Source organism: Acipenser ruthenus, chromosome 26 (assembly GCF_902713425.1).
Source record: "Acipenser ruthenus chromosome 26, fAciRut3.2 maternal haplotype, whole genome shotgun sequence".
In the NCBI taxonomy this organism is placed as follows: Eukaryota; Metazoa; Chordata; class Actinopteri; order Acipenseriformes; family Acipenseridae; genus Acipenser; species Acipenser ruthenus.
The window spans coordinates 23,019,708-23,038,943 of NC_081214.1; the positions used below are offsets into that span (position 1 = coordinate 23,019,708).

Here is a 19,236-nt window from a genome sequence, read left to right on the forward strand (position 1 = left end):
TCTCTCTCTCTCTCGCTCTCTCTCTCTCGCTGTCTCTCCTCTCTCTCCTCTCTCTCTCTCTCTCTCTCTCTCGCTCATGCTCTCTCTCTCTCTCTCTCTCTCTCTCTCTCTCTCACGCTCTGCCTCTTCTCTCTGCAGCCACGTGATGAAGGAGTTGATTGAGACGGAACGTGTCTATGTGGATGAGCTGCTCTCCGTGCTGCTGGTGAGAGGCCTTCACCTTCGCTTCCATTCGGTCCATGCTATTTATTCCATGCGTAGCCTTTTCACCCACTCTGTGTTTTACTACAACCTGGATGAGCCACACAGTGTATATGTAACAAGCTCAGGTGTGTCTTATTAAACTCGTAGTAGAAGGAGGAATGGATCAAACTGCTCTGCAAGTTTCCATCCCTGGCTGTTCTTTTAAAGATCATTTCCACTATGCCCCTGGGTATGCTTTGTTTTTGTTCATGGCTTATTTGCCTGTGCATTCAATAATAACTGCACGTGGCCAGTGAGCAAAGGGTTTTGGCTGTAAGAGCTGCAGCGTGCGTTCTTCATGTTTGTCTGTTTCTTGCAGGGTTACCGGGCGGAAATGGACAATCCTGCCCTGTCCCTCCTCATGCCCCCTGTCCTGCGCAGTAAGAAGGCCGTCCTCTTCGGTAACATGACCGAAATATACAACTTTCACAGCAGGCACGGCGAGAACCACATTCTAAATCTCTTTACTTAATCAGGGCAGTCCAGCCTGTTGCCAGCGCACAGCGCCCCAGCGCCTCAGCGCCTCAGAGTCTTTAGAGCTGTGTTAATACCCTCTCAAAGAGCAGCTTGCTATGGGTATGGAATAGCAGAGTTATCGTGACTGCTCTTTTCAGTCCTCAAGGTCCCGCCATGTCTTGGCACCGTTTAGGGTTCTGAAAGTACTGACAGGACTGTGTACTCACTGAAGAAGTTCCTTTTTTAAATTATATCACTTAATTTCACACTCTTCAGCTTGACAGAAATAATTCAGGACTGAAAGGATTCATTCTGTTTGTAACTTTTTAAAAAAATTTAAAGCACCGCTCGTGGCCTCAATAGATCTCTCGCAATCTAAACTACATCAGTCACACCAGAGTGTCAGTTAGTGTTTGTTAGTCTGCAACACTCCCCCCTGGTTGATGTGAGAAGCACTACACTGGTGACACACTAGTTCACCAGATGTATGTGGAGGTTACTATGTTATTAAGATAGGATAAGCTGATATTTGACACCCATTTCATGTTGCTCTGTACAGCATGTCTAAGCACAGGGAGAGATTTGACAGTCTGGTATGTGCATTAGGATTAGGATTAGACTCTCACTTATAGATGTGTCCAGTCTGCTCCAGGCTGAGGCTGTGGTGCCCAGCTGTGGTGTGCTTTGGTGTTGTGGGAGAGCTGTGTGCCGGGGCGCTCCTGCACTGCTTGGTACAGGCCTGGCTGCCCTGGGCTCGAGTGCTGGACTCGGCTCCGTTGCGGGCTGCAGTGGCCCGGTTTGTCTAAAGCTGCTGTCTCTCTACAGGGTGTTCCTGCAGGAGCTTGAGGGCTGTCTGGAGACCCCCGAGAGGGTGGGAGTCTGCTTTCTCGAGAGGGTGAGTCACACAGGGTAGGGGTCTTACAACTTTTACACAATTAAACAGTAAGCCAGTATCATCTGAACCCTTTTCAAACCTATGCAGGCCATATAAAGTGTTGCAATCATACAGTATAAACCCATTTATTTCATATTAAACATGTCTTGAATCCTGCTCATGGAGTTAATCCCAGAGTTCTTGGTGCACTAGCCAGCCCCACAGCTCCGTGTTTCTGACTGTGTTTCAGAAGGAGAACTTCCAGATGTATGAGCAGTACTGTCAGAACAAGCCTCGCTCCGAGTCTCTGTGGAGACAGTGCTCCGACTGTGCCTTCTTCCAGGTATCTCCACACCTGTCCTTCCTTCATCTGAACACCTGGACTGTAATCACCTGTACTGATAACTGCCCCCTTTCCTTTGCTGCAGGAATGCCAGAGGAAGCTTGAGCACAAGCTGGGTTTGGACTCCTACCTACTGAAGCCAGTCCAGAGGCTCACCAAGTACCAGCTCTTACTGAAGGTCACCAGGGCTTCTTGTACAACCTTCTGATTCTGCATTTCTGATGTTTCTTTGATATTCATGTTCTAGACTTTAAATAACTCTGAGTTAAAGCTTTGTGAGTCATCACGGATAAACATGCCTTAGTTCAGTTGTCCCATGTGTTCCTAATGACCGCCCTCTCCTCTCCCCTCTCCCTGCTCTCCTCCCCCCTCTCCCCTCTCCCTGTTCCCCTCTCCCCTCTCCCCTCTCCCCTCTCCCCTCTCCCCTCTCTCCTCTCCCCTCTCCCCTCTCTCCTCTCTCCCTTCTCCCCTCTCTCCTCTCTCCCTTCTCCCCTCTCTCCTCTCTCCTCTCTCCTCTCACCTCCCCTCTTCATTCTCCCCTATTAGGAGCTGCTAAAGTACAGCACCAACTGCAAAGGCTCTAAGGAGCTGGAGGGGGCGCTCATGGCCATGCTGGACCTGCTCAAGTCCGTCAATGACTCCATGCACCAGATCGCCATCACTGGATACCAGGTGTGTACGCTGTCGGGAGGGGCTGCGTGCGTGTATTGACACGCAGTGTGTAGTGTATTAAGAGGCAGTGCCCTGTGTATTGTATTGACAGGCAGTGCACTGTGTATTGCATTGACAAGCAGTGTGTATTGCATTGACAGGCTGTGTGTATTGCATTGGCAGGCAGTGTGTATTGCATTGGCAGGCAGTGTGTATTGCATTGGCAGGCAGTGTGTATTGTATTGACAGGCAGTGTGTATTGCATTGGCAGGGGGAGCTGAGTGACCTGGGCCGGGTGCTGATGCAGGGCTCCTTCAGCGTGTGGATCAGTCACAAGAAGGGCCCCACTAAGATGAAGGAGCTGGCCCGCTTCAAGCCCATGCAGAGGCACCTGTTCCTGCACGAGCGCGCGCTGCTCTTCTGTAAGAGGAGGGAGGAGCACGGGGAGGGCTACGACAAGACGCCCTCCTACAGCTTCAAACACTGCCTCAAGGTGAGAGCCGCCCCACACTGCTGTGAATGCAGAGCAACCAGCCTGAACCAGGGAGGCAGGGACCAAGGGAAAGAGTCCTACACAGCTGCACCTCATCGTGCTTTATAGCAACAGCTGCTTCCTTTCTGCACCTACAGGCAGCATTTCATCTAATAAAATAACATAGCAATCAGATCTGCTGTTTGTAAGGACCTGGGAGCAGTGTGTTAAAGCTTCCAGACGTACTTCTGTATCAGATATTTAACTATGCCAAACTGAATGGTTGTATTTATGGTGTGCTGTTCTAGATGAGTGCTGTGGGGATCACTGAAAACGTGAAGGGGGACATCAAGAAATTTGAGATCTGGTACAGCGGCCGGGAGGAGGTGTATATGGTGCAGGTAGGGAGCGTGCTGCTTGTTTAATAGATCTTACTCACAATCGGTGACTGTGATTGAGAGACAGTGTAGTTACTCCTGTACCATGACTCTCTATACAGGACTGGGCTTTATGGGAAAGGTATAGCCAGTGGTTTGGTATAGACTCTAACACCACAAGGAAAACAAAACGTGACTGTCTGTTGATAGATTCGGAGGTGTCTGCAGTCACAAGGAGGTTAACAAGCCAAGGCTGGATATTAGAGAAGAGAAGCTTGGTATAGCAGGCTAAAGCACTGCAGCCAGGTAGAGTGTTGTCTGGTACTGGAGCAGGGAGGGGTGTGCTGCAGTAATGATGGGGGCTAATCTGTTTTTACATTGTTACGCTCAGGCTCCCTCTGTGGACGTGAAGCTGGCCTGGCTCAGTGAGATTCGGAAAGTGCTAACCAATCAGCAGAAACTTCTACGAGGTCATTTCAGCATTTATTACGCGTGTGTGTGTGCGTGCGTGTGCGCATGTGCGTGCGCGTGTGTGTGTGTGTGTGTCAGTGTGTTAATGTATTTGTGTTTGTTTGGATTTCTCTTGTTTGCATGAACTCTAAGTTTGTTTGAGTGCATGCTCGTTTTCCTATTACTATGGAAATGCAGATTTGCAAGTCCAGTATACTGGGTGCGTGTGTGTGTGCGTGTGTGTGTGTGTGCGCGTGTACAAGCAATCCCAGCTCCGTTCTCTTGGTTACAGGAAAATCCCCTATAAGCTTCTGTGATTCAATAAGCTTCTGTGATTCAGGGTGCCTGCTGGGATCAATGCTGACACCCCTGTGGATAAAAATACAAAACTGTGCCACTCTGCAGAGAGCAGCGAGTCTGTGCCTGTGTGTGTACAGCAAGCAGATCACTGCAAGCTGCAGCCTGCCTCTGAACCTGTGCTGTTGTCTCTCCCTCTCAGAGGACACCCTCCTTCCCAGTCCAGCCACAGACCACATGCAGCTCTCCCCACCGCTGTGTGACAGGTAAGCCTCACAGCACATCGAATGAGATTATATTGGGGCCGTTTAGAAAGCTTAGTTATTTATAGTTTCCAAAGTGAAAGACACGAAGAATGTAGAGCATTGCTAATACCCACACTACCATATACTGGATGAATACAGTAAGTGCAATGTCTTGACAGTCTAGCTGGGAACCTCCAGGTCTTTATATAAATATACTGTAGTAACATCATCTTATTCTCCATATAATCTTGCATTGTCTGTACACAGCATTAAAAGCCCACACAATTATCTTCGAAGAGTAAAATGGGCATGCTTGTCATCCTAAATAGTAAAGATAACCCAAACCAAAGCAACAATTTTACAGTAACGTGTTGATTGTCCTACAGGGAGATTAAGACGTCGAAAGCCGTCAGTGTGGGGTGCTTTTCCAGGCTAGATCACACCATCCCCGCGGCGCACATGTTTCTGTGTGTGCGTCACAGAAATCCCCAGCAGCACAAGTGACCCACAAACACAATAAGTACAACACCTGGACCTGGTCTGTACTGTATGTGGGATGCTGCTAAATCATTCATGGCTGCTGTTGTTTGCCTACTGACAGTCATTGCACCCCTTCCCGTGAGACTCACTGAGATCTGATTGCTCCTGTAAGTGTAGCTGACCTGTGAGTGAGTGTCTGTTTGTGTCGTTCCTTTCAGTAAGCTGCAGAGGGCGTCGTTCAGCTCCGAGGAGAACGAGTCGGGGCGGACCAGCCCGGTTATGCTGGACACGGCTGTCTTCTCACCGCAGCACCAGCAGAACCGCAGGAGTATGTTTGAAATGCACCACTGCCGTGCAGCCACCAGGGGGGGTCTTTCCCTAAATTGTTTTTTATATCACTAACAATAGGGAAGTGCTGCAGAGGATATATCTCCTTTTTCATGGTTTTCCATACATCTATCAAGCAGGCAAACGCTTCAGCGTTGCCAGGAGCTCAGCTAGCTGGAACCTGTGCCTGCTTGACTGTTTCTTATAGTTTGCAGTTTTGATTGGATGTTATGGGTGTTTTTTTTTCTTCTTCTTTCTTATATTTTGAGAACCGCTAATGGAACTAGGATAAAACTTGGTACAGGCGTTCTTTATCACAGATCCCTGGTAATGCATTTAGTATCACAGCAGCAGCAGCAGCCCTTCTCGATCGTTCCCTCTCGTTCGCTCTCATGTCCTCCCTGTAAGTGTGTTTCGCTCACCCCCCCTGCCTGTGTGTGTTTCTGCCAGGCTGGCCCGGAGCCTCTCACTCGGTGGATATCTGTGAGGGTCTGGAGGACTGGAGCGGCACCAGTGACCTCTCCAACCCCTCCGACACTGAGGAGGAGGACGGGGCCCCGCTGGTGAGTACTGCTGGGGAGCCATCACCTGACCTGCTCTATCCCAGACAGGCTTCTTTCCAGCAGGGGTGTAGCTGAGCCTGAACTTGCATAACAGGCAAGCTAAGTCACATGACTCGCATCTCCCACACAACTCGGTCAGTAGTCCTCTTGATGCAATGAAAAGAGCATTATGAACTGCTTCTTTAAGAAGGCTAAAAATGCTGACGAAGACGACATTCAGTAATTTAGTTTCCTTACACTTAGGGCTAACCCTATCCAATGTAGAGTGCTGGCACAGGTCTGCCTCTGTATAGAGCATTAAAATACCCTTCAGCTCATGTAAAAGAATCTGTATAAATGGCATCTTTAGAAACACACCTCGGCCTGTTTTGTGTTACATCCTATCCCATCCTCCTGAGTGTGTTACGAAGAATAATCCCTTTAGTGTGAGTTTTTCTCCCTGACGGTCCCCCCCTCTCTGTAAGGGTAGCAGCCCCCCCTAAGCCTGTGCTGTCTGTGTCTCTCAGTCCCCTGGCAGGTACAAGGCTCTAGAGGACTGTAGGAAGTGCAGGCCTGACGACCTGGTAATAAAGAGTGGAGATGTGATCGAGCTCCTTCAGGAGGACAGGGAAGGGCAGTGGTGAGTCTGAGCAGAACCCAGTCCTTTGGAGCAGTGCCCGCGGCACCAGAACCTGGGCCTTTGGAGCAGTGCCCGCGGCTCCAGAACCCGGGCCTTTGGAGCAGTGCCCGCGGCTCCAGAACCCGGGCCTTTGGAGTTGTGCCGGTGGTACCCGAATCCGGCCGTGACCCCCAAAAAAATCAGATTATTTTGAGTGGATTACTTTACATTTGTTATAAATAAGACTTTTGTATGGATTATGCTGAATATTCCACTCAGGATTGGCCGTTGTCAGCACTCTACGTGTCATGAGACTTTCCAGCATTTCATCAATGGATTACTATTCGTAACCCTCTCAGTGCGATGGATTAACCGCTATTGTATTTATAACCCAGTGATGTTTTTGGCAGCCAATCAAAATGCTGAAAGCCAAGGATTTAACTGCCTGGGCAATACAGCTGCTGGCTGAGCGTTACCTGAAACTAAAAAGCCATTTTAGTTTGACACTCCATTTAAACCATTTCCAGAAGACAGTGATACCAGCTCCCTGCCTTTATTTGTGTGATCTGGAATTGAAAGGGACACACGCAACATATCACACATCCAAACTGGTGATGGGGTTTTTTTGTTTTGTTTTTTGCAATTTAATAATATCTCAAATCAAAGACGTAGAAGGTTGGTTTGAAAATAAATTGTTCTCCATGGTATATAGAGATGGAGAGTAACTGGTTGAAAGCTAGACCCCCCAGATTCTGCCGTAATGGAGAGGTAGCTGACAGATCTGATCTCTCTGTCTCTCTCTCTCTCTCTCTCTCTCTCTCTGTCTGTCTCTCTCTCTCTCTCTCTCTCTCTCTCTCTCTCTCTCTCTCTCTCTCTCTCTCTTTTGTGCTGTGCTCCGCAGGCTGGTGAAGAATCTGAGCCACAAGAAGGAAGGCTGGATCCCCGTCAGCAGCCTGCAGCTGGTGCTCGGAGAGAGCAGGGCACACTCGGGCAGGCTGGCGGGTGAGCACCCGCGTCAGCACCCACTCGCCAATACCCACGCGCTAACTCCCACGCTAACTCCCGCGCTAACTCCCACACCCACTCCCAACTAAATCTCATGCTAACACCCATGTTAACTCCCACGCCAAATTCCACGCTAACACCCACGCTAACTCTCACACTATTACACACATGCACACTGGGAACTAGCAGGGAACTGAGCACATACGATTATTTATTTATTTATTTATTTTTATTTTTTATTTTTTTTCCAGACCCTGGGAATCTAAAAACAAGAAAACTGAGCCCTCCGTAAGAAAGCAAGAGACGGCAACTCCCTCCGTGCAGTCAAGGTCACAAAGAGTTAAACTGAGGCGGACAATGTGAGCTCTGTTGGGATTGGTCCTGTTTTTAACTGGAACTCGTTTGATTGATTCTTCCTGAGGAGGGCTTTCATACGGCACGTGATTGGTCAGCAGGAAATAAACAGGCAATATCTGGCCAATCAACTGCTTCGACTACAGACAGTTAAGTTTCCATTTGACTAATCGCAAAGGAGATACCCTAACCATTCTGACATTATAGCTGCAGGGGTTTCCATACATGCTGAAAATGTACTTTTATGGGCTCACTTTTCTTGCATTTCAACGTGACCTTCTTTCCACAGAATAGAGAATTGATTTGTGTCCAATCTGCAAACGTGATTTCACGGTGAAAGCTCACAAGCATACCCAGCACAGCTTCTGGACTGTCTTGGTTTAATCTGAGTGCAGCATGCATTCAGATAGATGGAAGTGGTGACACCAGCAGATTCATGGGAGGATCGCGTAGGATCGACAACAGCTCTGCCTTGGGAGCTCTTAGTTTGAACAGAAATAATACCACTGTCTCCAATGGGGCGGAGGACACTGCTCCCCAGACAGAAACAGAAATGAACAGAAATAAAATCGAAACAACACAGCTGGAATGAATTGTCTGGCCAGTGGCCCTGTTTGTTGCTGTTTTACCCATTTAGCACAGGCAGCGTACAGGGGGAGCGCACTCTCCTGGACTGCCTGGTCCAGTGCACTCTGGAGGTCAAGTGGGGTCACTGGGGCTCTGGACAACACAGCAGACCTTGCATGACCTCTGGAATATTTGGGAAGAGTTTTAGTTTGCCTTTGGGTTATTAAACAGAGCTAAAGAAAAACTGTTTTCACACACACAGAGAAAAGGGGGGTGGGGCTTTTACTTCAAACTTGTAGTGTTCGAGTTTACATGCCAAAAATGTGCTGTGCCATGAAACCATTGGGCATTGTTTTGCTGTTTTATAATGAAGCTGAGTGTAATATTTTCTTGGCAATATTGCAAAGAATAACAAGCACTGAATCCATGCTTACTTCCGCAGACCTCAATCCTGCAAAGTTCGAAGGCACTTTAAGGATTAACAAATAAAGAAGAGCAAATCCTGCAAGCTGTAGCAAGGATAATAATCATGCATGTGTGATTGTTCTGTATTTTCCCTGTAGGCTCCTGTGTGTATGCATATGTTTCCAATACATTTCATTGCTCCCTCATTGCTGTTACCTGCCACCAGGAAGCAATATGACGGCAAAGGTAAAAAGTAACACCTTAAATGGGCAGTGATTTTTTGTTCATAGTAAAACTAGGATGCTATGAAATAAGTCTTATTACACTAATGCATCGTTTCAGTCTTTTCAGTTAATGTTTGGTTTTCCTTCCCCAGACACTCCTGAATACAACAAAATCAACCCCATACCTCCTTTTGTAACTTTAATCACACAGATTCCAGTATACTTATCCTGACATGTGTAATTGCGATGCAACTAATGCACCTTAAACTCAAGGGTGAACTTGAATGATCTTAGCGGCACCTTGAAACCAGCTTGATGGCTCTGAGTGTGCACTTCTTCCCTGTGTGTTTGTTCTTGTGTTCAGTGAAATAAGAAAGGCGGCAATGAATTCCCCAAAGTGCCAGTGGAATCAACAGATAAAGAGCGGTGCCGTCTGGAGCATTAAAACCAACCTTACAAGGTTAATACCATTTTGCACTGGAGCCATCCTTTAAAAAACAAAATCATGCCCATTGTGAGGGGGCCTGCGTGCTTGTTGGTCATGCTTCATCCCTCCCCCAAAAAAAAATGCATGGCAACAAACTAAGACTGAGTGAATCGATTTAAGGCTATTTTTGTTATATACGTGCATTTTAATTCTTGTACAGCTCTGCTACTGTATATAAGGAAAGAATAAAGAGTTTTTAATAATTAAATGGTGCTAATGCCATGAGTGGGGACTTTATTATTATTATTATTATTATTATTATTATTATTATTATTATTATTATTATTAATAATAACAAGAATACAACAATAATAATAATGATAATAATAATAATGTTCTTGTTTCTTTATTTTACATGCAGTGTATGCCTGCTTTCCAAGCATCACAGCAAAAGTTAGCATTTTGCCAACCTTGTGTTATGCAAGGTTTAGAATATGACCATCCTACCTGGTAAGCAAGTATGACATTGAGAAGAAAGAAAAGTCACAAACAACAATAGCAAACTTCACAAATAGGTCCTGCTTAATGAAGCAGCTATGACATCACAATGGGTGTGTTGCCAGGTGAGACGGGCTGTGAAGATTTCAAGCAGACTGTCCTGCTCAGGTATGTCTGTGTTATTGCATGTTTTTCTGATACAGTAGCTCCACTATGTCCATATATCAACTTTTTGGAATGTTGTAGGGAGGCAACTATCTAATCAGATTACTGTCATGAAGTTTTGTGTATAGATCCCCTTATTCCAATCATGTCTTCTGCAGAGTGAATCGCATCACGGGGGTCACACTGTAACCTAGCACAATGACGTTCCTTTCTGGTAAGTAGAACACGCAGTGCGCTAATGAAGTAGCCTTTCGTGTCTTTTTTTTTTTTTTTTTTTTTTTACTGTTTTTATTAACTGATAAGTAAACTAGCTGAATGAACTGAAAAGGTTCTGTTTGCAATGGATCTGAATTTCAACAATGCATAATGTTTGTGTTGCTATGGCTGCAGCTCTCTGTCACTCTTTCGTGGGCTCTCTGTTTTTAGCGATGGGTGAACTCGTTAAGACTCTTGGGATCTGTATCGCAATGATTGTGGGCTCCATGATAACATCTTGCATTATCTGCTATGTTAACAGGTAAGGTAAGCAAACAGCAGCTGCTGTTTTCGTATATATGCATCCTAATTCTGCATATCCTTTGCCGCGCTGGAAGCTTTTTTCAGGACTGCTTCAGAAGACAGTTAGCATATCCTTTCTCAATAGAACAGGGTTCAACAGAGACAAAGTTCCGATGACAGAAAAGACGCTTTCTAGACAGTTGCTGTGTTGACGCGGTAAAAATATCAATTTAACCCTTTATGGTACAAGGGATATATGTGTCCCACAAATAAAATGATGCTGACTTAATTATTGTTGCAACGAGGTGCACGAAACGGGTTTTAAAATGTACTGTCAGGTTGGATCTGGTCGTCCAAACTGTCAATTTCCTTGTGATGTTTGAGTCACTCTCACGTGTACTTTAAGAAGAAACCGTTTGAACAACCGCTGGATTCCTTGTGTACCTTAAGGGGTTAAAGGGAACGTGACAGCCCCCGTTCTCCAGTCAGTAATCCCGGGGGGGGGGGGTCTGTTTCTCCAGGAAGAACATGAAGATGCCGTGGAGCAAGAGTGAGGAGGAGGGGGAGCTGGACGAGGACGGAGCCAAAGCTTCCAGGAAGAAAACAGGCAGCTCACTGATGGAGTCTGCCTTGGCCAAATATGATATTCACTAACAATATAAATATATATAAAGAGAAAGCATGTGAGAAACCCTTACATCACACTAACTTGAGACAGTTGCTCAATTAATATAACTAATTCTTATATACATTTGCAGCCTAGCTGGGTGCCAGGTAAGGCCAGTCAAAGGTCAAATGCAGCTGAGCTGCCAAACGTGAGCGCAGGCAGACAGGTGTCCTGAACCCCTGACAGCTTCAATCTGCCCTCAAGAAGCTTACCCGCCTGTGTTTAGTGTTCAGGAAAATAAAGGAGGTGGAGCACTGTGGAGACAGCTGAAGTGAGCTGCCCACATGCTGAATTCTCACACATATAAAAACCAGGCTTATAAAGCAGCTTGGGGCTGATGTGATTGAGATCAGGAAGCTTCATGTGACTTGAACTAATTCACCTTGTATGGCATCCCTGTGCACCTGACTGTGTTCAATCTACCTAGCCTTAAAATAGTCTCGTTCTGACACTTGAGACTTTGCAATTACATTTGAATCATGCTAACCATTACTATTATTATAATTATTAATATAAGTCACCTGGGTGAATACCAGTGGCTCCAGCTGGTGGAAAAAATGTGAAAATACATGATAGCATATACCTTAGTGCTACTATGCAGATGAATAAAATGACACGATATTGCTCACAAGGCCATGTAAAGCCAGGACCCATCTGTAATTATGCAGTTGTTACAATGTAATCTAGAGTGACACCATAACATTTATTGACAATAGCTGTGGGGTGGCAGTAAAGGTACATCCTGAGCCCCTTTAGTTTTTGATTTGCTCTGTGATCCATTTGTAGTAGCGCGCCACCGTGGTGTAACTCCCGTACTTGCCTCTGACGGCACAGCCCTCCCCCCAGCTCACGATGCCGGTCAGGAACCAGGTGCTTTTGTACTTGGTGGTGTGGGGGCCCCCGCTGTCCCCCTGGCAGGAGTCCTGGCCCCCCTCGTAGAAGCCGGCACAGAACATGAAGCTGGAGACGTCGCTGGTGCTGGACTCTTTGCAGGAGTGGCGGTCCGCGTAGCGCACGTTCACTTTCTGCAGCACCGAGGCCGACCGCCCGCCCTGCACCAGCCTGCCCCAGCCGCTCACCATGCCGCTGTCCTCTTCATTCATCAACTTTACGATGAAGTCCCGGGGCCCCAGACACACGGGCAGCGCGTGCTCGCTGAAGGAGCCGCACCAGTGCCAGGTCGTGGTTGTAGAGGCTCTTCTTACTGTCATAGAGAGGGTACGGGAGGATCTCTGCGATGCTGTGGTGGCTCTCCGTCCCCTCGTTCTTGTACATATCGTGCTCACCTGAAAATCAATTCTGCGCTGTTATAATAACACCTGAATAGTCGGTAGAGGGTATTATTAGAAACAGTGCTATATTAAATACACTGCAAACACACGCTACTAACTACATGAACAGAAAACGTGCATCTGCAATTAAAAGAAGTGCCTGATGCTGTTTAACAGTCCGCTCTATTGCTGAAAGTTCAAAGCTCTCTTTATATCAGGGCACAGACTCATCACGACTGTGATCATTATGACACGGTAAGAGAAAGGTGAAATACTTCACAGCACACAGTAGAACCTCCTTCATCTGAACTACCCTCTTACACTGTAAACCGGAACCCTCCGTTCATACAGACTCGTCACAGTAGTGTTCAGAGAGTGGAAGCGGATTGCAGTGGGTGTTATGTGCTGGGCAGCGAGGCGCACAACGTACCCACGACAATGGTGGTTTTGACCCTTGTAAGGAAGCAGTGGGCTGCTGTGATGATCCAGCGCTCATTGAGGATGGAGCCCCCACAGTACCAGTCTTTTGTGTCAGCGTTAATCATTACAATCTGCAGGGAGATAAGAGGGGGAAACAGTTTCCGATGCTGTGTTTAGCAATAATACCATTTTATTTAATGGTACCAGTACTCAATGTGCAGACTGCAGACCCCCGCACAGTGACGCTCTCATGCACTGACCTGCCAAGGTATCTCTCCAGGCTGGCAGTCCGTCCCGCCCACAATGCGAATATTGTCGTTCCTCTGGGGCCGGATGATGGGGTATGTGGTGGGTATGGGGTGGGGGTGGGGGTAATGATGGGGGTCTTGGTGACGGTGGCATTGTACACAGTGCCATTGCTCAGGCCAGAGCTCTGCACCTCCTCCTCAACAGGGATGAAACGCACGTCTTTGGAGATTGTACTTCTTACCTTGTCTCCCAGCACACCACAGGGGAACTGCACTGCGAGCACAGCCACGGGACAAAGTGCAGAGGACTTTAAATCAGTCATACTTTAAAGGAAGAGCAGGTTAGCAGCTGGAGTTGTTAACAGATTTTGAGTAAATTGACCATTATATATAAATGAATTATTGGTAAGTTAGATACACACTCAATTCAAAGGGTCACAATGGCACCCATTGCCACACCTGTTGATGTTACACAAGCTGTAGCTTCAAAAGCCCTTCCTTGACTTTCTGAAGATTGTCGTTATGTGTCCTACACTGGGGGCTGGGAGAATTGTAATACCTGTAGGCTCACAGGCCCTCCCGTCCTCCCCCAGCTTGTATCCTGTTGCGCAGGCACACTTCACATTTTGCTGGGCGTCTTGGGAGCAGAAATGCATGCAGTCGCCATTTTCCAGATTGCATCGTCTGGCAACCTCTGCAGAGAGAAAAGAATACAAGGCAGTTCCCATTGGAACGGAGGGGTTCGCTCACCACACACACTAACACAAACCAGGGGGGCAATCCCGGTCCTGGAGGGCCATTATTCCACTCCAGGTTTAACAGATGCTATTAGATAATTAACCACTTCAGGGTGTGGATGGGGGTTTGATTGGTTCAATTCAACAACAGGGTTGGAACAAAGACCAGGAGTGGAAGAGCCAGCTTTGACCACTCGTGACTTAAACACTTAGGGACGATCTATTCCAAGTCGCATCATTGGCTTTATTTAAAGGCACTTTACAGATGTTCTAATGACATTTTGCAAGTTCAATCAGTACATAACCCCTATATCTGAACAGGTTATAAATACGATCATAAATATAATTAACTGTTAAACATGAACAACATGTGTCGCTTGTCCAGCAGCTTGTTAACAGTAAACAACGAGCTGGCATAAGCGATGTGTTAATCGTACCTGTGCATCTGTTGAACAGGCTGACATTAAAATCATTGACAGTGAAAGTAGAGAGACCACTCAGATCTCACTGTGCAGGGCAGGGCAGGTAAACACATGTTTCCAAACAGCCCATCTGCGCGTCTGCGGTGTGTATGCATGCATTCAAATGATCAGTCTCACCTATCTCGCAGTCCCTGCCGTCAAAGCCAGGGAGACACCAGCAAACATAAGTGCCAATGCCATCCTTACAGGTGGCCCCATTTTGACAGGGCTGTTTGACACACTGATCACCATCTGAAACAGACAGACACACACACACACACAATAATGGGAATAGCTCCTAGTTCTGTGATTATATATATATATATATATATATATATATATATATATATATATCCCTGTCATGTATATATGTATGTGTATATATATATATATCTGTCACAATAATAGACATATGAAAGTTAATATGCATTTTATTTTGGTTAAGTTCAAATAAATCTATATTTACAGTTTTTAGGGTACATGGCAAAGCTTACAAATACTGTTCGACTGGGTTTTGAAATTCCTCTTTGCTGAATTTTGACTGGCAGCTATTAGAAGTGCCTGCGTGTAACAGATACAGTAAACAGTCTATCCTTACAAACGTATGGGTGCCAAAACTCCATCTGAAAGAGAGGAACACGAGAGTCAGCTGACTGGAGAGTCTATCCCAGCAGGTACCAATCACACGCACAGCCTGGGCTCACTGTGGGGATCAGTACTGCTGGCATCAATACCACCAAACGACTGGCTGTGGAGCTGAGGGAGCCTGCACGGGTGTGACCAACTTCAACACAGGGTAGCAGCGCTTACATCCAGCAGGGGTCAGCATTACCTGTACTACAGCTTCAATAATTGCAGGTGCAGTTCTGCTTGAGCAAAGGGCACAGTTTTAAGCCACCAGATGTACATCCCTGGTCTCATGAAGTGGTGCGTGCGTGTGTGTGCTTGTGTGTGAAAGGATGGACACGTAACTGTTTTCTCTTTGTTCTCGAAGACCTCCCGCGCCTCCTCGAAGGTACACTTCTCTTCCAGACACTCGCGCTCCAGGTTACCAGGCCGCATCTCCTCCATAAAACCCTTGTTGTAGCGTCTGTGTCTCTGCAGAACTGAGCTGGCGGACTGGGGGGGAGACAAACACCTTCGCTGTGGAGGGAGAGAGGTGAACGATGGAGACTGAGAGGAAGCGACAAGCAAGGCAAGAGTTGGGATTCTGAGTCAAGCTGGTCCGTTTGGAATTGCTTTGAATACCCTGCAGTTACTCTTGTCAGCCACTAGAGGGATGAGAAGCCAGAAGAAGAGAAAGGGGGATGTTAGGCAGAAGAGAGAGAGAGAGAGAGAGAGAGAGAGAGAGAGAGAGAGAGAGAGAGAGAGAGAGAGAGAGAGAGAGAGAAGAGGATAATTAAGACAGAGGGGGTTACGTGTAGAGTGCGAGGAAACACAGAGAGTAAATTTAGATATTGAGGTTATATTTAATGTGTAAAAGTTAAATTGTAGGATGCCGATAAATGATTCAATTTTAAATACATGATATCAGAGCATATTAAAGTCAACAAGGATCTCCGTTTCCTATCTAGCTATTGTTCGTGTTAACTTACTGTTATATTGTTGTGTATAAAGTCCATAAAATCTCTCTCTCTCTCTCTTTCTTTCTCTCTCTCTCATATCTATAGATAGATAGATAGATAGATAGATAGATATAGAATCAGTGGCATAGCTAGGGGATGGTTTTAGGGGTTTGAACCCTCCAAATGACTTATTAAACTACGCGGGACAATAAAAAAATATCAATCATATGGAATGGAAATCTCAATCCGTCCACAGCACACACCATCTGTCAAGTGTTTAACCTGTAGTATGTTGTATTTAATCACATCCTGATGTAACTATCACTATTTAATCATATCCTGATGTAACTATCACTATTATCTGTGGAACTATTGAATTGTGGTTTGTCACACTTGAACAAAAATTATTGTATTTTCTTGCTCTTAATGTATTACTTGTATTGTAACACTTGAAAATGTATTTGCTTACGATTGTAAGTCGCCCTGGATAAGGGCGTCTGCTAAGAAATAAATAATAATAAATAATAATAATAACACCTTCAGAATCCATACAATTACAGGCACGACCAGCATACGAGTGTTCAAACATTCGGTTCAAAACCTTATGACATTGAATTCAACATGTCAAGTGCATTTCTGTGACTCACAGCCATTAACACTGTCACTGTAACTATTGAGAACCGCTGAACGATTGTGTAGCATTGTCGCAAAAAAGAAATGTTACGAATTCGTAAATGCATGCATGTCGAGCGACTGTGAAGGAGTATGCGTGCAGTTATACAGTGTTCTGGGTGTTTTGTGCTCGTGTCCAATTAAAAAAGAGGGATGTGTTCTCCTGTGTTGAGGTATGTTTGCACAGATGTGTACCGGAAGAGTTTCTCGATTAAATATTGATCGAATTGTTCCTGTTCACAAGCCATTTAGAGTTAGACGCTGATTAACCAGAATACAAACAGTGAGTACGTGAAAAACAGGAAAAAAGACTAAAAATATCACTTCAGATCGTAACAACTCTTGAAGCACCTGCATGTCACGCAGTCTTCGCGGATAAAGCTAAACCAGAGAAACCCAATTATCTCTCCCCGGTAATGCACGACGCTTCTCAGCACATTTCACTTCATCACCGGGCGCTTATATAGATGTACCACACACGACAAGTATAATTAAACATCGTGTATCATGCGTCATCATACCTGCTGATTCAGGACACGTGGTGCTGTCAATGAGAACATAGGCCTATTAAAGATCTCCTTACTGTAACATTTTAATGAGTTTGATGCCACTCCTGAATTAAATGACTTGCTGCAAACCATGACCTTTTCCCATGGTTATACTATGCATTTACCATAGTTTACCGTGGTGTGCTGTGCGCTTTCAGGTGGTTTACCATACTCTTTACAACGCTTATCTACTATTTATCATGCTTTCTGTTATTTAACGTAATAGTAATATTTAACTTAAATGAAGGGCGTTTCCAAGAAAGTGAACTAAACGCACTGTATTAACGACTACAGCAAAAGCTTACACGTACTGCGTACATCTACCACTAGAGCTTTCAGTATTCACAGTATTTCATCTCATGAAAGCTGCAGAAGCTTTGCAGCGAGACAGCACTTCGTCCTGCAGTCAGGATCCTGCGGAAACAAGGGAGGTGTGTTTATAAAGCTCCAAGATGACACGTTCCTGTGCCCGCGAGCTCAGAGCAGTTTGCCACTTAGCACATCCTCAGCTGAGTTCTCGATTTGCATTTGAAAGCTGGAGAGAAATCTAAAGTTTTTGAAAGTCTACCGCACCCTTAGATAGTCAGTAAGGTAACCCACAGCTGTCTTTTCTGAGGAAGGAGTGGGACTGGTGTGTGCGTATGCAGTCCCTCATTTTGAACAACACAGGCCACAAATCCAGGTTGGTTCTACCAGGAGCATTACACAATGGGTCTGAAGAGCTGCTCCAGAATGGGTTAAATTCGCAATTTGTTAGATTTCGAAGTAATAAGTATTGACATATATTTTTCATGCAGCCATTAGACTGCTGAATAATATAAACCATGCAGTAAAAAGGTGCAATGTGGAACTAGTGACACATATGTATATTAATATGATATAAAGTTCAAACCTGTGGGTGTTAAGTAGTTTGCCCATGCTGCAAAATACACTATAAAAGTTTGACCAAACTAAAAAAAGAGGTGCTTTTTTGAAAAAGTCAATTTGTCACACTTCCTTGTATCACCGGTAATTACACTGTACTCATTTAAGTAATACTAGTCACATGATTGGAGTGCAGGGATTGAAAGCTATGCACAGTTATTTTCAGAATGTACAGCTCCCCATTTCTCTGGAGATTCTGTTCAACCTAAATATAAATGCAGCTTGTGCAAGGTGAAGAATGTGCTATTGAAACATGAACAACATTGCATCACTCCAGCATTTTAGATTGCCATTGAAATTCATGGAGATTTCTCTTTCCGGGATGTAAGGCAGAGATGTAGTCTTCAGCAAGGCACTGTTACCACTAGAATCACTTCCACTCTCCCATCACCCTGCGGTTGTGGAGTTCTGTTATTGTGCATTCAGCTCTCACAAACAATTGGCAGAGTATCCTCTTTTCAATAACTCCGACTTGAAGTCACACAATCAGTTCATTACCATGTGAACGTACAATGGATTTACTGTGTATCAGCTGCTGTAACTTCATATCTTAAGTGTGTTCTGGATTCTGTGGTTTACCAATCATTTTATTGGGTCACCACAATGTACAGGAGTTTTTTTTTTTTTAATCTTTAATTGTCCTGTAGGTGGAGCTGTTGTGTATCCTTATTGTTAGTTCTGGGTGTACTGAAGAATTTGATCAGCCTGGATTCAATTCTAAACCACAGAAATAAACATGCACAGTACTGGGCATGGGCAGAAAATGAACTAGCACTGAAATAGTTAAACTGAAGTTTCTGTGTCAATTTTTAACAACCCACTTTTCAAAAACCCTGTTTCTAACTAGAGCATTGTGGTGAACAGTGCTACCGAGTCAGAAGTCCTATTAGATGGCTTATCTGCAAATCCTCTGCTTAATCTCTCACTTTGTCCTGCATCGTGTCTTGTGATTCACTAAAGCTTCCTCACCTCCTCAGGATCTCTTACCTGGCTTCGGTGGAGTACCAACAAAGTCAGGGTCCCTGCGTTTGAGAGGCAGGCAACAAGAACAGTAGCAAAGCGACTGTGCCACTGCTGTTTCTCATGGAGATGATTTGAGAACACACTGTAATGCCCAGATCAGCTGGACTATCAGGAATAAAGAAAATGCAATTAGTTTCCTATTACCATACATCCTGACATCCCAACCTCCCATCTAATCAGC

At 45.4% G+C, this 19,236-nt stretch overlaps 1 protein-coding gene and 1 pseudogene across 5 annotated transcripts in view; one reads left to right on the forward strand and one right to left on the reverse strand.

Moving 5' to 3' along the window:
• The window catches only part of LOC117430753 (phospholipid-transporting ATPase 11C-like), a 64,529-nt gene extending 54,903 nt beyond the window's left edge, over positions 1–9,626 (forward strand). For 3 of the 5 annotated variants that reach the window (XM_059001628.1, XM_059001625.1, XM_059001630.1), the window contains 15 exons: positions 139–205; positions 563–678; positions 1,525–1,594; positions 1,824–1,916; positions 2,002–2,094; positions 2,463–2,588; positions 2,839–3,060; positions 3,348–3,440; positions 3,808–3,886; positions 4,366–4,429; positions 5,107–5,216; positions 5,666–5,778; positions 6,285–6,397; positions 7,278–7,378; positions 7,633–9,626. In XM_059001628.1, the coding sequence (XP_058857611.1) occupies positions 139–205; positions 563–678; positions 1,525–1,594; positions 1,824–1,916; positions 2,002–2,094; positions 2,463–2,588; positions 2,839–3,060; positions 3,348–3,440; positions 3,808–3,886; positions 4,366–4,429; positions 5,107–5,216; positions 5,666–5,778; positions 6,285–6,397; positions 7,278–7,378; positions 7,633–7,673 (1,501 nt within the window). In that variant the 3' untranslated portion in view covers positions 7,674–9,626. Of the gene's footprint in view, positions 1–138; positions 206–562; positions 679–1,524; positions 1,595–1,823; positions 1,917–2,001; positions 2,095–2,462; positions 2,589–2,838; positions 3,061–3,347; positions 3,441–3,807; positions 3,887–4,365; positions 4,430–4,794; positions 5,217–5,665; positions 5,779–6,284; positions 6,398–7,277; positions 7,379–7,632 lie in introns of those variants that run through there. The other 2 variants (XM_059001627.1, XM_059001629.1) reach the window with 2 other exon arrangements.
• A 2,277-nt stretch (positions 9,627–11,903) lies between these two features.
• On the reverse strand, positions 11,904–18,970 carry LOC131701628 (coagulation factor IX-like; annotated as a pseudogene).
• Between the last annotated feature and the right edge of the window lie 266 nt (positions 18,971–19,236).